General features: G+C 40.0%; 1 protein-coding gene across 16 annotated transcripts in view; it reads right to left on the bottom strand.

Moving 5' to 3' along the window:
• EBF1 (EBF transcription factor 1) overlaps window positions 1-22029 on the bottom strand; it is a 283869-nt gene that overhangs the window by 65389 nt on the left and 196451 nt on the right. For 11 of the 16 annotated variants that reach the window (XM_074915730.1, XM_074915736.1, XM_074915738.1 and 8 more), the window contains 2 exons: window positions 9641-9771; window positions 1770-1896 (listed from right to left, as the gene is read on the bottom strand). In XM_074915730.1, coding sequence (XP_074771831.1) covers window positions 1770-1896; window positions 9641-9771 — 258 coding nt within the window. Of the gene's footprint in view, window positions 1-1769; window positions 1897-9640; window positions 9775-22029 lie in introns of all 16 variants that reach the window. The other 5 variants (XM_074915724.1, XM_074915728.1, XM_074915735.1 and 2 more) reach the window with 1 other exon arrangement.

The raw sequence follows: 22029 nt of genomic DNA, 5'->3' as shown, positions 1-22029 counted from the left end.
ACTAACCTGAAAAATGCATATATGGAAACACTCTCCCTACTGGGACACCTTATTTCCACATTCAGCCATCTGCTTCTGGGCAGACAGGCTAAACTGCCACCCTCCTTTTTACTGGAAAAGCTAATTAATGATCATCTGAAAAGCAAAACCAAAATGGCTCCAAGCCGTTTTTACATTTAAATCGCAAAATGAAGTCTCCAAAAATTTCTTCGCAAAGTTGAGGGGGGCAGGTTTCCTCCCTTTCTTCTTCTGCTGCATGCATACTTGCCATTTCACCAGCCCCAGATGCAGTCACCCCAGTGGCTTGACAACAAGCAGGACAGCACGACTTATTGCAAGAAAGTGAGCAGGCAAAGGATTCATGGTCAAACTATCCAGAGCTCTGGCTGACACTTTTCATGCACTATACACTGGCAATTTGTACCACCTGGCAATTTGACCCTTTTTCTTTTGTTCCAACACATAGAAGCCCTAAATAACTTTTTTTGATATGGTGCGTTATTGGCCAATATATGAATTTCCCACACACTCTTGAAATCATAATGCTCACAATAAATACATAAGTGTCTGCCACTCAGCCAGCAAGACGATACATGAACACTTTAAGACCCAGTTTAGAGAAACCTAGTGCATATTCTCAACCGGGGGAGAGGGTATTTGAAAAAGACAACAAAGCTTTATAAGGCACTTTTGTTCAACTTGCTCAGTGTAAGAAAAATCAAATGAGAGCTTTGCTACCCAGACAGAGCACAGAAGTTTCTCCTCTGCCTTGAGTCCCTGTGTGTACATTCACAGTTGGACAAATATATGTGTCCAGTGTAATTCAGAAAGCCTCATAGCCACAAGTATTTGTGCTATATCTTAAAGTTTCAGGGGCAATCACGAATAGGGAAAGGAATTGCACTGTATTGTGATGAACCACAGTTGAGGCAAAGAGTTACAGAAGCAGTCCTGTCTGCTTATGTCGAATGACAAGCTCATAAAACGACAAGCACATCAAAACCTGGACCAAGCCGTTAATTCTTGTAGCATTCATTATCTTCCAAGGAATCAATGACACACATTCTTTTAAAAAGTTAGGCTGTGACTTGATTTATTTCACAGGCCATTCTTATCACTAGTGAGAGTGGTTTAACATGGACAGCATGTGCAATGTCCTAGTGGGTTTTTTTTTGTTAATAATTCTTCAGGGTAAACCACTCAATTTACCATTCTCAGTGTGGGATGCCACCCCAAAACACACTGCAAGCCACTATGTCTGGAGCATCATCTGGGGTGAAAGCTACTTGAGCCTCCCTGGAAGTCAGAGACAAGTATGGTATGCTGAGATGGGCTGGCAGACTGCTACTGTGAATGCTTGCAACACTTAACGGGCAACATGGGATGGAGATATTTAGCAAGATGCTTCTTGGAAGGCAGGTTTGTGATTGCACTAGTATGTCTAGCTCTCTGTGCTTGCAGTCTTCCTCTGTTTGTTTAAGTATTGGAGTATCTATTTCTCTCCTTCCTCCCCCCCTCCTGGGTAAAGAGATGTCCCATTGCGAGGACAAATAAGCAAACAAAAATCCCACACTGGTATGTTTTCAAATACATCTCTATAGTCATCCTTTTTTTGAAAACCAACCTTAAATTGGTACCTTCAATGACGTGCTCAGCAAAAATAATAAAATACAGTACAGCTTTTAATGACGGAAGCAGAAGCCTTAGCAAGTGTGATATATTGCCTGTCCTATTTCTCCACGTTATATGTAGTACTAAAGCATCCTTACCTGTGTAAATGAATCTTCCAGGCGTTCCCTTGCAAAACTGCTTAGACTTGTAGGACAATGTGACTTCTACAACCCCTGGGATATGTCGGGGAGGTGTCTGTACGCGGATGGCATGAGGAGTAATCAGCTAGAGGAAAACATTGAGGAGGGAGAAGAAAGGGAAAAAAAGCAATGTTAGATGCTGAGCATTTCTTTAGTAACACTTTCCTCTCAGATCACAGTAAACAAGCTTTGAAACATGTAATTAACCTGTCAATGTTTGAATATAATCTTGATGTAACCCACACAAAAGCCAGTGACTACAATATTTACAAGCATTCTCCTTCTCAGCCGTAACAACATTATTTCTGTTTTCATACATGGCAGGCACTTGCTTCCTAGTACAAGCATTAACCCTGGTTTAATGCAATAACTTTAGCTTAGAGCAGCAGGATGCCTATGTTTGCTCAGATGAACACTGGGGTCATGACAGTGTCATACAAATCTGATTGATAAATAACACGCAGTTACATGTGTGAACACGGCACAGCACAAGCCCAGGCTGAGATTCACTGCACAGCCCAAGCCCAGGCAGGCTTTTAAATGCACTGGTCTCCAGCTGACATCCCTACACTGTGAAAGCACCATGTGCTGCTGTTTAGATTTTCTATTCATTTCGTGGAGGTATCACTGATTATTGCAGAAATGCAAAGTTTGGCTTCTGAAGGATGGTGGATCTTTCCTTACATATGATCAGAGCACTCAAACGAGATATACCAAACAGAACCATCTAACCATCACTTCCAGTCTGCCTTCACTGCAATGACTGACACACATCTGAGAGGGCTTCTGCAGATGTGGATTTACACAGTAATAAGTAGACAAACTTAACTTTCTTGCTATTGGGGCTGGGGATCCTGATCCTCTTACATAAAAGGTTGGGATGGGTCAGTGCTGCAGTTTCCAGGCTCCAGACCATTTTTGCTCTTTCAGGATTATGGACTGGATTTAAAACACAGTTCCTGAAACTAACATTAGAGACATCTAGGAGTTCACTAATTTATGGCAGGTTAACTCAATTCTCTGCTGCACTTAGAAACTACAATATTGTCCTCCCCATCGCTGAAATGTCCTCTTCTCACTCACTATGCTCCCTCAGACAAGAATAGTAAAAAGAGGTACATAGAAAAGGTGAGATGATTGTGTCCAACAACCAAGATACAGCTCTGGCACATGGATAATTCTTCTTTAACTGATTGTGGCACATTAACATGCTTCTGGAGAGGCAAAAAAGACCACGACCATAACTAGCCTTGACAGTGAGCAAAGCCATGGGCATCCTATGCAGACAGTCAACTGCTCTGTGCTGGTGGCTGAATTGTGTCCTGGATTAGGGAATACTTTTCAACAAATTTTTTTTTTTTTTAATATAAAGCTAATTTTATTCTTATTTTTACTAGGAACCAAATATTTCAAAATTGTAGTAAGGTCCTACCAAAAATCAGACTTTCAACTGGTTCTTTGTTTAGGGAAGAGGACTAAAAAAGCACAGGAGAGTAATGTCTGTCTGAGAGCCATCTGTGTTACTGAGGGGAACTGCATACATAGTAAGAAGTTCTTCATATTTAAAATAAGAAAATTAATATTAAATGAAGTTGAAGATTAAAACTAAAACTACCATCATCGAATGCTCCAGAAGTTATTCAGATCCACAAAAGTCATGCCATATGTCATTTTAGAAATTATCATGTAGGAATTGATGCCTTCTTGTTTGTGAGCTCCAAAGAACATGTTTTCAGGCTCTGCTTTGAAATCACATGATTTAGAAACTTACTTATTTTAAAAATAAACCTGCCTTTTTTTCTACTCACTCTATCAACGGGGTAAAAAAAAAAACAAAAAACAACCAAAAACCCAAAAACAACAAACAAACCACCAAAAACCAAACTTCCAAGGATTACTTTTACTTAAATTGAGTTGTCTTACCGTTGGGCTCACCAAATATTCCCTACATGCCCTCAATAGTCAGTGGAGGCAGAAAGCACTGCCAAATAGCAATTTATTTCTAGTGCTTTAGACACCTCTCGTGTTGGGATGAGATGCTCTCTGGAAGCATCTACCTTTCTGCAGTGAACCAAGATGACAAGTTTAAACTAGATGCTTAACTGTAGGCAGCCAAACACAGCTGAGATAAATCCCATCCTCAAGTGGTTCTAGTTAACTGGGTGAACTGGCAAGATGAGAAAAGTTTCATGACATATTTAGGGAGAAAATATTTGTAAAAACAGCCAAGGGTTTTAATAGTAAAGGTTAACATGCTAGTCTTACTACATCAGCATGTGCCTTGCACCCCTCACCCCCATTCTGGCATGAGCCATACAGGCAGCTTCTGGTTGTATCTTTGAATTTCCCAGCATTTACTGGTCTGTCACCACTTTAATGTTCTTTAAACATAATTTGTGGCATTTTCCAATACTCATCTTCCCTGGTTCCCAAGAAATGTCTGACCTATTTATGGTCCATTGTTACAGAGAGCTGGGGAGAGTTAAGCAAGTTTCCTGGTTTGTTCTCCACAAACAGTTTGGTTTTCCTTTGTGCTCTGAAGTAAATAAGTTTAACTGTGTTTAAAACCACAAATATACAATAATGTCGCCCACACATTCCCAAAGGGTGAACATTATGTCTGAAGTCCTATGGTTTAGGATGCTCAGGATATATTTTACTCCTCTCTTCTCTAGAACTAAAGCTTGGGAGGTATACCAGGAGAACACACATGCCTTTTCCTTTTGCTTTTTTCTCCTTAGCATCTGCCACTGACCACTGTCAGGGATATAGTGCTGAGCTAGAAGGACCTTTGTTCTGGGTCAGCCTTCAGTTCTCATGCACACAGAAAGGAACTGGCTAGCTCAGTTACATACTAGTAGTCCCTTATATTGACATCCTAGCAATAAATTGTCTTTAAGGGACAAAAAATGTCCCCTTGCACTTCAATATTTGCCCTCTGAATCCCACCTTTGGTCTTGAACTCTGATTCCCCAGTGCTCCCAGGGAAGGGACCAGGACCAGGTCTTTGAATTGCCCCAACTCCATTTTACAATCTGAGAGACCCAATGGGTGCTGCATGGGTCTGGGTACTCAAGGCCCACCCATAGCAAAAGCAAATTTGCCCCTGACTAAGGTAACTGCAGGATCATGGGATGTTTTCCTGTCTATACTGTCAACCTGTGGCCTGACCTTGGGAACCCACTCCACTTTTTCCTAGAATTTTTTCTCCTCTCACCCTGACAGCCTATACCTTCTTCAAGGCCCGGTCTGTCTCATATTTGCACGTAAAGCATCTGGAAGAGGTGAGCTATTAGCATCAAGGGATATTAAAAGTAAAGACACCACTTCTGGAAGCCTCTGAGCCCCAAACAGCTGGGAGACTGGTGGAGTGTTCTGGGGAAGCATCACAACATGCTCACCCTGTTTTTATAGACTTCTGTCATTGCTGACCACCAAACACCAGATACTGAGCTAGATAAACCTCTATGTCTGACCCAGTATGGCCATTTGTATGTTCTAACCTCAGGTGGGAACTCTTGGAGCATTAACAGACATCATAACAACCACAGCAATGACATGCCAAGAACTAAGAATTTGTAAATATCAGTTATGTACATTTCTGAACACATTTTTAAAATGTAAATCTTGAGCAAGTCATTAACCTGTGATTTGGACATGAACCACCAGCCAGAATCCCAGATCCAGCTTTCTCTTGCATTCCAGCATTTGGCAAATTGAGATCTGGAACTGGACATAAAACTAGTAACTGGACACTCTCTCCCAAGGGATTTTTAAGTGAATTGGTCTGATGCTTGGCAACTGCATTAGCTGTTTGATACAAACTCTTACATATCAGCTGGGACACGCTGTGGATTTCATTAAAACCTGAGTTAGAGATCTTCAGAATGAAGGGAGGTGCATGTCCTTCAAAACCCAAAACACATTTGGTTTGAGTGTGTACAACAAGCCTCTTTCTGTGGTTTGCCAATATATTCTAGACATTCTTGTGTGATACAGCATCATTTCACACTCTTCAGAGTGCCAGGTTACTTTCTTTTTTTAAAAGTGACATTTTATAAGGAGATGTCATTAATCTGAGTCAGTAGTTTATTTTTGCATGCTTGAGCTCTGGTTTGTGGTTAGGGAAATGGTGACAATCAGTCATAAATTTAACTTGGACTCTGTGAGGAGGACCATTAGGACAGGAGTGAAGAAAAATCCCTCCAACTGAAGGTAATGACAGCTTGCAGTGAGAACAGCACCCTTAAGGTACCTATATTTTAAAAAATGACCAGTGACTTTGCATGCCTCACTTCTGGGCATCCAGATGCTGCCTAATAAGCCTTGGTTTTCAAAAAGAGGGTGCCTACTCGTTTTTGTAAAGTGAGTCAGACCTCCAAAAAAGCACTCAAAAACAGACTTCCAAAATCAATAATAAACACAAAAAGCAAAATAAAAAACTGTGTCACAGAATTTGATTCAGCAGCATTAAAAAAAACCAAAACAAAACCCCCAAACCAAACCAAAAAATCATGCTCTTTTTTTTTTTTTATGCTGTACAAAGGTAAAAAAACTGATGTTTCAGTGCTTCATCTTTTCTTAATATAAAAGAAAAAGAAGTTGTTTCCAGCTGACTCTGTACAGCTAGAGGAATGTTCTTGGCAGGAAAATGTTTGAAGAAATAGTTCATTTTAAGCAAATATTGTGGAATATTTATAAGAAACTAATTTTGTCTTCACAATCGTCTATTTGCCCTGAAACTCGACTCTCGGAGTTTCAGCCCCTCAATAAGAGAGAGAAACAGAGGATTTTTATCAGCAGTTCAGATTTGGACTATTTGCAACAATGCACAGACCCAGAATACTGGGTAAAAACCTGCAAATAACAACTCCGTCTGTTTGTGGACTGGACAGACAGGCAGAGCCTATCTGGCAAACAGACTATTTGCTGGGAGTTGTCTGTCCAGATTCAGCATGTGCACATGATATACCAATGCTGTTTGCTTGTCGGTTATGAAAGTCCGTTGAAAAAAAGGCATTAGATGGCCCATTTTGCTGTATTCTAAAAATATCAAGAGCTTTTAAAGTAATTTTTATAAAGTAATATGGGAGTTAAGGATTAATTGAACCTACTGGCTTAGGGTATCTGCATTTCTGCACAAAATTAATGTGACAAATTAAGTTTTTATTTAGTTCTCCCTGGCTGAGAAAGGTTGTAATTATGTTAGAGTGTTTACAGCTAAAATATATGTTTAAATAATAAATATGTGTTTCAGAAACCATTTTAAACCTCCTTTTTTAACACAGTCAACTCCATTTCAAGCATATAAATATTTCAATTACAAAACTTGAATACATGTAAAATAAATTAAAAATATATTATTTACATTTCAAATTATTTATAACATATGCTGCTTGACAGCAACAAATTCACCCTTAAAATGAACAATCTTTTTTTTTTGGCTTTTAACTTTGCTTCTGAACTGTGGTAGGATTTATACTTTAAATATCCATGCATTTCAGGTACTTACATAGATTTTGCTATAATAAAATCTGAGTAATAGAGGACCTTTACGATAATTATCTTCACAGCACCTCTCCAAAGAAGGTGACTAATCTTATTACTAGGTTAGAGAAAGGGAATTGAACTTTAAGCAGATTATGTGATTTGCCCAAGGTTCCATGCAATGTCTGTGGCAAACTGATGCTTAATTTAAATATTAGACTTCATCCCCCAAACCACCTGCAATTATAACTGAAAGTGAAGCTAGAAAAATCCATGTGAAAATGCTCTGCAAGACTCAATCTTTTCCTTTAGTTTCCACATATCTAGTTTTGTTCTGGATTTCCTGCAGCTCAGTTAAAATCATGTTTTCTTCTGATCCATGAAACAAGAGGATCAACTTGAAAATTCTTGAATTCAATGACAAAATAACCTGGCCAGGTTTGCCTAAAACCGGGCCTGACTGGCAACTCAGGATGAACCTGCTCCAGGTTTGAAATGGCACTGGAATTCAGAAGATCGAGAGTCCAATTCTACACTCTATTAAACTAAAACAAAAATGTTCTTCCTGGGTACTGAAAATGCACTAGACAATTTTAGAAATGGGAAGGCAAATGAAAGAACTTATTTTGTACTTCATAGGTGGCTAGTATGTGTAATTTAAGTTATTTATAAATCACCATTATTTAGGGATCAGTCAGCTCATGCATTTCTGCACTTGTTTATCATGTTTGTCTGCTTCTTTTAGAAATTATTTCCTTATAGGATTTTCTATTGCTCTCATAAGTTATGAAACTGAGAAGCAATTCTGTAAGGGAGAGACAGTGAAACAGTTTTCACTCCAAGTTAACTTGCAGCCTGTTAGAGCATTCACAACAAGCAGACTGACTTTGGTCTGGACCCCTTTAACATTATTAATTTTACGACAAGGCCTTGTAACCATCAGCAACAATGTTTTGACCAGCACTCACTCTCCTGAGATTAGAAATTGCCAATTAATGGCTTCCACTAATATATAGAATCAAGATTTATAATGAAAGATCCAATTCTGCACTACCAAAATCAGAGCACTTTCCTCCCAGCCTCTTCACCTTTCCCTATTAAATGTCTGTAGCCATAATGGCTTCAATCCTAACACACAAAATGCTTACACTGGACCCAGGGGGCACTTTCATGATCACATAAGGGCTTCAGAATAGGGCTCATTTAATATATCTCCTTTTCTGGAATGCCCTTTCATCCACACTTGTCCTCAAGTGGAAGGATGAGAGAGAGAAAGAGAACAGTGAAGCCCATGAAGGGCATTAGAGAATACTCTTCATACGGAAAAAATGCTGCCATATGGAATCAGTAGGGGGAATGTGCTGGATATGAATTAAGCTATAATGTTGATTTAATATTTATAGGATATAAGGCAAAGCATTAGAAGATCCTTACGTCACTGGATAAGCATTGTGTAGCTATTTTGGAGATGCTGGTTTGTCTGTCAGCATATTTATTTCAGTATTAAAATAATGAAACTAACAATTTCTTATAAAACCTCCAAAATGTTTTTGGAAAGCCATAAATGCAAAATGTAAACTTTTCCTTGGAGCTGTCTTCCTGTGTCAGTGAAGCCAGTGGGAACTCTGCCCTGACTTCTACAGCCCTGCGCACTGGAAGTGGCCATTCAGGTGATGCTGCCTGGGTTTTAACTTTCCACGGGCTTTTCAGAAATATCACACTCCATGTTTAATTATGTGCCAGGAGAAGAAAAGATTTAAGAAACTGTGAGGAACAGGAACAGCAAAAAATGGGTAAGAAATAAAAAGAAGGGTTACTCTCAAGCTACAGAGGACGCCGCTAGGTATGATGAGTCTGTACTTTTCACTGTGGATACAATACTGTGTATTCAGTTGCTGTTATGAAAATGATACACCAAGCGCCTACACTTTAAGGATATGCTATTCAGAGGCGCTGAATTTCTGCAATCTCCACCTCATTGAGTTGCAGCTACAAGCAGCCAGTTTCCCTGGAAAGCAGGATCACCTAAACGTTTGTTTCCTGTGGGCCCTTAGCTATTGTAGTGCTAAATGCAGAATTATTCACACAAGCATTTATCCTTTCCTTTTCTTTCAATAAAAGACACTGAGCTAAATTCTGGGTCAGTGAGAGGAGATGCAAATCCCCCGGCTCTAACGGATTTCTGCCACAGGTAAATTTGACTAATTATTTTCATAAAACTGAATGAGGAAAGGATTCACATCTCAACATTTGTTGCTGATTTAGCATGTGGCATAGAAAAAGGACAGGCTAGCTATAAGCTAGACAAAGCTATTAGACATTACCGTTCAGACAACACCTACCTCACTCCAAACCAGCATGGTGCCGAATATGACCTGTAACCCATCAAAGAAATTGTCTCCTATGATGATGACAGTGGCACCTCCTGTAGTCCATCCTTCACTTGGACTGATGGCTTTGATACATGGTGTAGCTGCTTTTCAACACACATGAAAAAGAGAAGTATTCTGCTGTTAGAACCAGATTTTAATGATAGAAGACTTGAGAAAAATAAAATAAAAGGAGCTTTCATTTTCCCCCCTTACTAACACAAAGATTCCGGCAATCACGTTCTTTCTAGTACATGTGCATGACCTCAAACTATATCTTTGGAAGCATTTTTCTCAATTAATTTCTGTTTGGTTTTGTTATCTGCACTGAAAAAATTAACTTTCTGTTAAGCCTACATTAACAAAAAAATCACAGCATGATGGGCAGAGACCAATTGGAAATCATGACAAATCCCTATCTTTATTCTATATGAAATGCACAATACCTGAGTTAATAAAACAATCTCCAGCGAGCTTGCTTTATTATCCATCGTAACCTAAATTCATCAAGGAAACTCCCATAAATATTACGGAAAATACTGGCTAAATAAAAAGGGTGTAACTCTCAGCATTTCTTTATTCTGCAATCAGATCCAGGTTGTTCTAGTATTAAACCACCCTGCCCTGCTTAATGCATTGGCTGCCACAAAAAATACAAAACGAAAACCCACAACCCCGTCATCTACTTACTCTAGTTACGTTGCATTTACTGGATAATTAAGAAGCATGCGCAATGTGTTCTGCCATACTCATAGAGTCTGTCCCTGCTTTCACTAGCCACTTTTCTTGGCATCATATGGACTAAGGGCTTCCTGAGAGGGTGTTGAAAACTCAAGCACTGCTCAAAGTAGTAAGCTCAGATCTTGATGTAAGATCTTCTGGTTTAAGACTATCTAAGCAGAAGCAAGCACAACTTTATATGTATTGGTGGGATAGGGCAATATAAATAGCCACATACTGATTCTTCTCCTCTGCAGTACTGGAGTATATCAGAATTTAACTGCGGTGAAGCAACAGGAATAACATTACTGTAATAATAACCTGAATAAGACACAGAGCTGTGAGTAGGGCTCTGTGGAGTCTTAGGATCATCATACAGGCTGAGAAAAAGAAGCAACTCTATCCCAAATGCGACCAACTTCTTGCTAATACAGCATAAGGCGTAAATATGACACCACACCATTAGGTAACATTTTAAGTGGGTATCGCAACAATTTTATTACCCACAAAAAACAGATTCCTTAAGGAGCAGCAAAACTCCACCAGTCAATCTCAATGTTGAAAAGAAAGATTCTTTCCTTTAGTTATGAGCCCAGACCTCAGCAGAGAGAAAACACTGGCTCCACTGAAAACTCATGAAGGGCTGCCATTGCCCACACTGATTCTGCAACGTCAATCAGCAGGACTTTGTTATGTGCATATACATATATATATGCATATACCCTTCTTCTTTTATGGATGCTGGCATTTGGCTATGAATTGCTACTTGGTTGAAAGGCTGGCTGATCTGTTAATTTGGTTTGTAACTGAGTATTTGAAGATATACTCAAGGGAGAACACTCAGGCACTTCATCAGGTAAGGACTTACTAGGAAGACAGGGGTGTGAGAGCCATGCACCATCCACAACACCCTTGCACCCATGAATTACTTAACATGGCTGTGTAGTGGCAAAGCCCCTGCCCTACACTCTCCTAATTATAAAGACAGTAAATTAATTCATTTACAGAGGCCTACTTTAAAATGCTCCAGACATAGAGCACTAAAGAGACCCTGTGTGTCTTTATGATTATGTAGCAGAGTTCTGGTCAGTTGGAGCTAACTGCAAGAGTCAGTGAGGCTGGTGAGAAGCTCCTTCCCCTCAGCCCCCGGGCAGGGCGGGCGGGTGTGGAGCTGGGAAGCAGGAGGGGAGCTGGAAAAGGAGCTGTTGAGTCACCCCTAGCAGTGAGTGTTTCTGTGGGCATTGCTACAGACTCACACCACCGGTGATGGAATGCATGCATCGGGAGCAAACAGACCCCGTCCCTACCTACAAAAGGTTGTAAGTGTCAGGCACAAACTTTTCCACTACTTAAGCTGATGGGGATGCCAGCTCCAGTGAAAAACACAAACACAGGCAGAAAAAAATCATTACCCTACTTCAAACTTGGCAGAGCACAGCCATTAACTTTTACATGAGCTAACAAAAGAAACATCCTAACATTACCATCACGAAAATGTAGCGCACACACAGAAGTAACTTCAGTATATTTAATTTGGATTCAAGTTACTTGCATAAAACTGTGCATAAAAACCATTGCAAAGTCCAAAACCAAATGCTTGCCTTTCAGCTGAGCTCACAGCAATAGATTTACAGTAAAAGCAGCTTTTCAAAATGCTATCTAGCCCTATCACGGAATCAAATTTTTTCATAAATAAAAATTAAAATCACTTCCAAATTACACCCTTTCCAGTATTTCCAGTTGATTGTGGACACCCCCCCCCACAATAAAACCTGAAGATAATCAGTTTCCCATGTGTCAGAGAATGAGCTACTTTTCTTAAAGACTACAAGCAACATTTTTTTCCTAAATACCAATGAATAAAAACTGAGACCATAAGCCATTAACAGAAAACATATGCAGGCTTCAAAATTATAGATTCAATTCATCTTTAAAATGAATGCAAGATACTGTTCTGTAGTTACAGGTCCCCGCTAAAGGTCTTTCAATTTATCTCGCGATGTTCTTTGTGGAACCTACATTGCACTCAGAAGTGCAAGGTGCTGCACTGTCTGTGCTGCCGCATGTATTCGATTCTGATACTTTATACATGTATGTGCTTAATGTCAAACACATGCCAAGTGCCATGGCAGCCAGGGGGACTTCGAGTAGATACTCAGGTCCTTGTGCTGCACTGGCGCTGTGGGTTGTTCACTGGGACATTCTTGCCTGAAAAGTCAATGTGACCATTCACACGTGTAATTTTATTTAAATATGTAGCAATTGTTCTGAATCAGTGCCTCACCAAAACTGCTAGCAATAGCCCAGGACATCTTGTCTGAGGAGAAGTCAGGACTCGGTGGTTTAATAAGCAGGGCAGGTTGGTACCCTTTGTGGGCGCTACCTGAGAAGCAGCAAGAAAGTTGTGCATTCCCAAAAGATTTCAGGGCATTATTTTCCCTTGGGACTAGTCACAAAAGCCAGTGGGACTTCTCTACTTTGCCCACACAGTTTCTCTTCTCTTAAAATGCAAGTGTCTGTAAAAGACTGGAATGGCTGCACAAAGGTGCTGCCCCACAAGGGAAGCTGCACTGAAGGGCTGCATCCCGAGGAAGCCTGAGGAGACGTGCTGAAGGAGGCATCCGGGCTGCTACCTGTTTTTGAAGGCACAGAACATGTTTATACAATGACATATTTGCAACAGCCAGTGTCATTTGGGACACTGGTCTTACTAAAACTTTGTACTTCCCAAGCTCTTTCCTTGGAGCACCAGGAAGGAGGATGGAAGAACCGAGTCCCATCTGCCAGCATCACCACAGGTAACGTCGGGAGGCGGCAAGGCAATGACCTCAGCTCTGTTTATGCCCCTGGTACAAACGTCTGGCCAGCTCGGGCCCTCAGCTCTTCATACTTCTTCTGTTAATCATTTGGCAACTTTCAAAGCACTGTCTGGAAGGTGTTTACTTCTGTGCAACCCTAGAAAAACAGAACTAGGCAGAACAATCTTTTCATTGGAGACCTTGATTTTTCTACATTTTGTTTTGGTCACAAGAGAAACCAAAATACAGAACATTTTTTTTCAGAATGCAAAGTTCCAGAATCTCTATCTGGAATTAACTATAACACTTTTTAATATTTCCAAGAAAACCAAAATATTTTGTTTCAAAATATTATCACTTCACATGACCTTCTGTAACACCAAAGCATCATTTCTAAAATGGTGTTTTTAAAGCAAATAGAAAAAAGTTACATAAAATTATGTTTTTCTGTAGAAAAAGAGATTTTAGTTGAAGTCTGAAACTTCACTGATAAAAAAAAATGCAGTGAAGGACTTTAGACCAGTTCTAATAAAGGCAGTGGAGTGTACATGATTGATAACATGAATGGATTTTAAGTCCAGGGAAATAATAAAAAAGAATAATTACACATTCTTACACATATAAACATGTTCTTTAAATGAACAGCTGGCAGCCAACTACAACCAGAACCAAAAGAGTTTGGTAGCCTAACTATCAGATAAGATTTTAAGACTCTTTGATGTTAGTAAATTACATTCACTGCATGTTTTCAGAACAGTCATTGGACTGAGGAAAAACTAAGTATTACCCCTCCAACTGCAGCTCCTTGCTGAAGGTGATGTGGCCACATCCTCCACCTGCCAAAATGGCCTAATGGTTATGAGTCTTAATGAGCTGCTCTCCTTCTTTGCATAATATCAAGGCAAATCAGTGTTAACATCTGACATGTTTCATTGTGCTGCTCCTGCAGTTGAGTTAACAGATATAGATGTTAGAGGGAGGCACTGCAATCCCAAACTTATTGAAGCCAATGGGAATTTTGCCACTGACTTCAAAGGTAAGGTCTGTATCGATACATTTTAAGGATTTATGAGTGAAACCCTAATGATTTTCAAGGGAAACAATGTTCTTTTGAAATCTTCATCTTTTCTCAGAATATACATTGTTAAAATCTTACCACCTTTCATACAAAGGATGGTAGGTACCAACTTCAGCACATAGGTAGCAAAAAGGAAAAGTTTTCCGTTGTGTGCTGTGTGTGTCAGTGTGATCCTGTGTTGCCATACTCCCCTAGCTACTGATATACAGGGGATTTTTCTTCCTTCAATCTGTGACAATAAAATGATTACCCCGCCACAGTTTAGCATAATGGTTCAGAAATGCTCGTGGCATATTGCAGAGTTAAAGTGGAAATTATTAGGTAGCTCTTCTTTGTTATAATAATGATCACTCCACAAATAAAAGCTCTTCTCCCAAAGGTACTGCAAGGCACAAAATGCTAATTCTGAAGATTATGTGTGCGCTTTTATTAAATATTACTATGCCCTGTCTGTTTGAGGGCTTCACTGCTCTGATTGTTTTATGAGTGCCATGTTAATGTCAGCCCCATCTTGCTAGCAGCAGGCACACATTTTAGCTTTTGTATGAGAGTTGATCAAAGGCCGCGTGCTGAGGGAATTGCTGAGAAAACATGGACAAGCGATAAAAATCTAACAGATTAATTGGTTTAAATTTCATTTCAGGGCGTTGAACTTTGGCTCAGGACACTAGTACTACACTACCAGTCAGGGCCTAATTACCACATTTCCAATTTGCCTCTGAACGATGTTTGGAAGGGAGAATAATAATGGCTACTAATAATACTAATAACAATAATAATAATAACAAAACAACTGCAATCATGTCTCCTCATGGCTTTTTGTACATGTCTAACAACTAACTTTGTGTGCAGGCAATTGCACCAAGAAATCCCTCTGCCCCACATCACCATCCGTCAGCCTCCTGAGCATTTAATCTGCCTCAAATAGCACCTGAAGTCAGAAGAAATAGCAGACGCCCTTAGGAACATGGAACATCTGAGTTTACAGAATCAATGAGCTACCAATCCAGGACCCTCACAAACACACACTGGACATCTCCTATTCTTAATTAGGAACCTGCATTTATAAACAGAGACAACATTTTATCCTCCAACACAAATGATCTATTCCATTGATATAAAACAGGCCAGAGGAAAAAACGTATTTTCCACAAAGTTTATGGGTGGCCTTGGAATAAGGGTTAATTGGGCTTAGAGGTACATGTTCATGAGGTGAATTAGTGGGATGCACAGCTATCAGCAGGGCTCTGGGACTGCTTTTATTTAGCTTCTGAAATGTATTTGCTCTATGATTAATATCCAGTTTGTGCTGGTGACTGTAAGAATGACCTCGCCTGCAGTTTTTATCATGAAGCATGGTTTCATCCCCCATTATTCCATAGATGAGGCTCTGACAACAGTTGCTGCATCACAACAGGAGTTTAAATGATGGGGTATGATTTTATTTTTCTTCTCTTTAAGAGTATTGTGACATGCAAGGAGAGTTGCATAAAGGCAGTTAAAACTGGGACTTCGGAGGAACAGAGAATTTATGTCTCATCTTTGAGGAAGTACTGAAAATATCTGGAGTTTAATTTAATTTTCCTTTTTTTCTTGGGTAAAACCTAATTCCAGGCTAAATATATAAACGAGCCACACATTAATCCACAGTTTATGAGTATGATCCTGCAACCTGTTAAATGCTTTCAGCAAACTACTGTTTCCCAGAATATCAAGACAAATCAGTTTTAAGCACTCAAAACCATGGCTTATTGAAGTTGTGATTCAACAAACCACTTCAGTAAGTGCTTAAAAACCCAGCTGAAGAAGTTGCAGAATATGGAACTAGATTTTTCAAGATAGTTGGGCAGTGCTCAGTGCAAAGCTGCCAAGAGCTATGTAATGTATACGAAACTGGGGTTTCTGATTTCAAAAACAACTTAGGTTACATGTAGACCACCCTGTCAGTGCAGAGCTCATCCAACCTGACAGAAAAACTAGCAGCAGATGAGCTGACACACTAATGCCACTATGCCGATTTCAGGAACCGTGCTGCTATGTCTACACAGAGTTGGAAAGAGTCAAATGTAGCAGCAACTCAGTGCTAACTTCTACAGCGTTTTTATATCATCTGATGTACATCTTCTCTCAGGTACCTCACAGCTAGTGAAATCACGTAGGGTTTGTGACTGAGCAAGGCAGTGCCCAGGAATGGTCTGAGCCTAAATCCCTTTCCCACAGCAATGTGGAACCGAAGGTGTGCAGCACTTGTTGGGATGCTCAAGGCCTTTTTGACCAATATTTTTAGTTTGGCAAGGTGAGAAAAACATTACTTCTTTCCTTCTTTAATTATAGATTTACATAGGTGTTATACAGGGGGGAAGGGTTATTCCATTCATCACTCTTTCTTGTGGATTTTCCACATTAAGCACTCTAATGGATCAATTTTATCATGGGGGGAATGGGGTTTTTTCCAAACAAAATCAAAATTTTTCCAAAATTTGCCAGTTTGAAAGAATGAACTAAGGTGGTTTGTGTTTGTTTGTTTGTATGTTTGTTTTGGGGTGGAGGTGGGGGTGGTGGGTGAGTTGGGCTGTTTTGGGTTTGTTTTTTTCCAAAAATATTCTCATTGCTGAGAAGCGGGAGTTGCCATCATTTGCTCACCTACTTCGAGCAGGCTGAAAGGGTGAACCTAAAAACTTTGTGTGCCCACACAGTGGTACCGTTCCAGTCTAGTCTGTGGAGGTGTGGCCGGAGCTGTATCCAACAAGCAACTGAAAGCAACTGAACTTTACCAAACCAGCCTGGATGGGAAAAATCTGCAGGAGCAGCCCAAAGGGTTAGTCATAGACGCTTCAGGGTACGGGAATGAGGAAGAGTTTTTACATATTGTACTGGAGCATTAAATCTTTGCTCTTAAGTTAAACAATGCATTTGCTGTTTATCTTAGTACAGTGATGATCTTCCTGCTTTCCTTTTTCATATCGCAGCCTGCTCTCTCTCCTATTCTCTCCTGACAATAAGCAGCTGCTGTGCAGGAAACAGGGTAACAGAGGTTTCCCTCTTGAGGAGATAACTCATGCAGCTTTATGCAACACAGGCACGAGGATGTGATGCCCTGCTCCCCCTTCCCAGCTCCCTCCTTTACAGCATCTTGATATTTGGGACTCACCATTTGCAAGCCTGAAAGATTACAACACTCTGCCAAAAATGGCAACCTCCTCCTGGTTCTTCATGACGTCTGCACTGGGTGAAATCACCAAACCAAAAATATATATGCCGTGCAATCCCTCCAGGTTGGGGGAAGGGAGGGAAGGTTGCCTTTGTTTCCGTTTTCAAGTAGTGAAATTAAAGGTACTGGCTGTGATTTTCTGCCTAACATTTCGGATGCTCAGTTCCCATTAATGGGAACTGAAAATGTAAATTACCTGGCATAATATTCCACCTACAATCAATACTTAAGCCAGTGTTTCTCTTTTATCCTTGCTGATGCCTCAGCTAGCAAAGTTACATTTCATGGAGTCCTCTGTGTTTCTCTTTCCTTAATGATTTCCAAAGCTCTCAGTTGTTGATCACTGCCTGAAAAATGATTGCATGGAAAAAGGAGGCAATCCTGAGTAATGAGAGATGTGTTACAAAAAAAATCTGCTGTATTTTACTTAAAACATTACTGTAAAAATAATAATTCAGTTATCTCTACATACGCAGTTTAGTTGTCTCTATATATGCAAGAAATGCATTTTCGTTCATTCTTTTACACCTTTTCACATCATAGAGGAAGTTCTGGGGTTTTTTTTCTTGTTTGTTTTTTAATTAGGAGGTACCCCCGGCTTTCCAAAAATTAATAAAACAGTAAGAGTCCTTAGCATCTCACTGCAAGTCAGTAAAACTTGACCTCCAAAAGAGACCTGTCATGTTTGTTTGGCAAATAATAAATTCTCCAAAAAAAATGCAGTGTTGCAAAACCAGTTAAAAATTTACTTACATTCAATATATAGGTTAATTCAAAGCATGAATATATATATATACAAATAAATAATACATATATTCTTGAAAAAAATACGTATGCACTCTCTCTATATTTTTTAAATTTATTTTTTCAAGAAGCCTAACAATTTTATTGTGAAATTTTTTGACGCATTGTTCTGACTTTTTATTTCTAGGAAATTTCAAGCAGCTTCTAAACTATAATTTTTGCATTCATTATTTTTGCCCCAAAGTTGGAAGATTTTTGTTTTCCGTCAGCCATGAAGAAACTGCTGGCGAGGGGCCCCAGCCAAACAGCACTCTGCCTAAACTGATGCAGCTATTCATCTTCAGCACTGACGCGGTCTCCGTTATCCTGGGAAGCTTGGTTGCACAGGGGACATACACACACTGGATCAGCAGGAGAAACAGCGCATCCAAGAATATCGCTCAGAACCTACCAAATATTGGCAGCGCTTCCAGCTCCACAACTGGGGACAAGTTTGCTCAGACCCAAGCACCAAACCAGTGACTGGTGCAGTGTGCTCTCCTCCTGCAGGGATGCACAGGCACATTTTGACCCCTCGCAAGATAAATGCTTTACTATGAGACCCCAAATTATTGCTCCTCAATTTCTTCTCCTCCTCCTCCATCCCATGGGGTCACTTACAAAGGCACAGGAACAGTGTTGCTAAATGATGGGAAGCCAAAGGCAATAGTATGCAGGGCACACATATGTGATATACGCACAGGATTGCACCATTTTATCTGAATGTGGACTTCGTTAGTAAAACAGTGCAAAAATCTTATATGCCTCTCCCACTTGAATTTCAACAGCTTCCTACTGATTTAACTTCCGCTGATAAAGTCACAGAGCCCAGCTAGGCCAATCTGACTATTTTAAAAACAATAGACTTGTCCAGAAAGGAGACTGCATCTGTTTAAGTGCACTAAAGTTTAAAAATAGTTGCACTGATGCAATTTCTGGGTGAGGATAAAGGCAACCTTGCAAATGGAAGCCCAAAATGTGTAATATAAATCAACCCTAAAAGTTTGTTAAAACAAACATCGCTGCATAGCTCGCATACCCCAAAACCTACTTAATTTATCTCTCTGCTCCTTCAGTGCTGCTAACTAAAGTCTTGAACCAGCAAAGCATTTTATTGGATGGAACCAGTCATTTTCTTAATGTTAACCCCTTGATGTGGTTTAGTGTTTTTGCTGAATCCTAACATAACAGAAGGGCAGGCGGGTGCTATTTCTAAATTCATGTTCTGTTTCACCATCATCCTGGTCTTACTTTGTCCCTTTTATTTTCCACCAGTACCTTAACAAAACTGTAAATCTCTCACAGCAAATCTCTCTAGAGTCAGAACATAGGACTAGATAAAAGCTCCTGAGCCACAGTATCCCATCTCTCAAGGTGTAAAAAGCTCAGCATCCCAAGTGCAACAGCAGTGAGTCTTGATGTTCAGATGTACATTGGTATGTTATGGCCACACTGGCAAGGTTTGGTCGATGATACACAGAAACTATTCTAGATGAAACATAGAGTTCAAGCTAAATCTAAATTCTCACTCCCCCAAACTAAATATTAGTATCAGTTAAACTTTTATAGAAACTTTCATCATCACAAAGAAAATAAAGACACACACCCCCATATTATATAGTGCAACAATCAGAAGTTCACCTGAGATTGATTCTATAGCAAACAAAGAATTTGTTTCATCCTGATAAAAACAAGACCCCCAACTAAAATTAGTTTTTAGCTGAAGTCTCTTTGTTCAGCAGAATCGAGTAAGTCTGCCCACAACAGAGAGCTCACAGTAATCATCTTTCAGAAACAGAACAACCCGCGTAGAAACACAAAGCAGTTGTGGCAGGGACAGGGAGTGCTTGTAATCCAGTTTCTTCAAGGGAAATTCAAGTACCCTAAGAGTTCTTATTCCTCATCTGATTTCTCTCACAAATCACAGGCTGCTCTCTAATGCAATTTTCTGGAGTCTGAGAATCATAAAGTCAAATATGAACAAGTCTAGTGGAAAATCTGTGACGCTAATCTTGGCCTACTATGTATTTTTAACAGGCACTGAATTTGTGTGCCGGATTATCCAGATGGCCATACAGGAATCATCCTGATAGGATTAAACCTTTGTGCTGAACTCTGCTCCATCTGTTCTCGGAGGTTTGCCTATCGCTATCGGAATACGAATGTTCAGCCTATGTCTAGCACCACGACTGAAAGCGCCTGTTTACCACACACACACACACACATATGTATATGGGCACACACATATCCTTGAGTACTTGATTAGTAATGTGAGATGAAGTTAGCCTGAAGTTTACCACTAAAGAAACATATTGGTTTTATTATTCGTTTGAAGAACAAAGTACACAATATCTAAATTCAAACAAAAAAGCATTTTTGTTGTTGTTCTGGGACTTGTTCAATTCATTAAACCATAATACTGCCATAAATTTATAGATGAAGGCATGGCTAAACATAAAGCAGCAAGGCTCTTCATCTTTGAAATCTATTAGTGTATGAGAACGTATGACACAATCACACTTTGAAGATATCATGGTTAAATACTCCAGATTAAAAACCAGCCGACAACAAAACACATGCGTGCACACAACATTGGTAGCTGTTATTTGCAGCTCAATCTAGTCACAGGCCAAGAACAAAAAAAAGTAATAATCAGTCCCAGTAAAAGAAAAGCTTATTCCCATTAATGTTGCTTTCTGCTTTTATTATCTATTAATGACAGTCTTCTGCATTCATTGTTGCAGCCTGCCAGATGCAGCAAAGATCCATATTCATCATGTGCAAAAATTGCGCTCAGGCTGTCTCTGTGACAGGTTACGCAGAGCTGCCAACGGAGAGACCAAGGTCCGATGGATGGCCTCGGGTTTCCAGGCCCTGAGCCAAGGGAAAAGGTAGGGAATCTGGCTCTTCTGTAACAGACCAGTGATCAGAAGGTTTAACTAAATTGCTGTCCTGAAATACACTACAGACTAATGACTACCTGGGATGGGAAAGGTGGGTAAGAAAAATAAACAAAAGAATTCAATTGATACTATTATTATCATTGTTATTATTATTAGGGAGGTTTGATTTAGGAATGCAATATTACACTCAGCCCATGTTTGTGATGGCAGCGGGACAGAAATGGAAGCAGCGTAACCTGAATTGCATTTCAAGCAGAAGCCCTGATTGCGTTGCAGACTGAGAACCCCTTGTCTCTCCTGTGCAGTGTCTTTCAGACTGTTTCCTCCTCTGTTCTTTGTGCTGCTCTGCATGCAGGGTCAAGCACCCCCTCCCAGTCATTTAGGCTTTACTTGCAAAAACATAAGCATAAAAATATATTTATAGTTCATAGTATCTCTCCAGCAATGACACCACATAAAACCAGCACGCTGAAAATCTGAGGAGTGAATACTTTGGACTCGAGCCTACAAATGCTTAGAGAAGTTGTTCTTTCAACGTGTCTGATAAAGTCATGCTATGTTTTTATTTATTTATCCAGGGTAATATTCAGACCACCTACCTAAGGCATTGCAGCATGTAAAAAGTCCGATTCCAGCTCTGGCTGAGTGAGTCAGTCTGCCTAAATTAGGATCCTCTGTCCTCTGTACAATGAGCAGAGATGGGCAGACACCTCTGGAGGCCTGGAGACACGGGAGTTCCACGCTGGCTCCCGAAAGTACCAAGGGACCTCAGTGAGGCGATATCATAGGTAGGAAGCAGCCAGGAGTAACTCCATAAAAAATATTTGGCAGCTAATATTGAACAGGCACCTGACTCTGGGCTTTCCAGC

Source organism: Athene noctua, chromosome 12 (genome assembly GCF_965140245.1).
Source record: "Athene noctua chromosome 12, bAthNoc1.hap1.1, whole genome shotgun sequence".
Lineage (NCBI taxonomy): Eukaryota > Metazoa > Chordata > Aves > Strigiformes > Strigidae > Athene > Athene noctua.
Note: the sequence above shows the minus strand (reverse complement) of the source record. Positions and strands in the feature narration are given on the sequence as shown.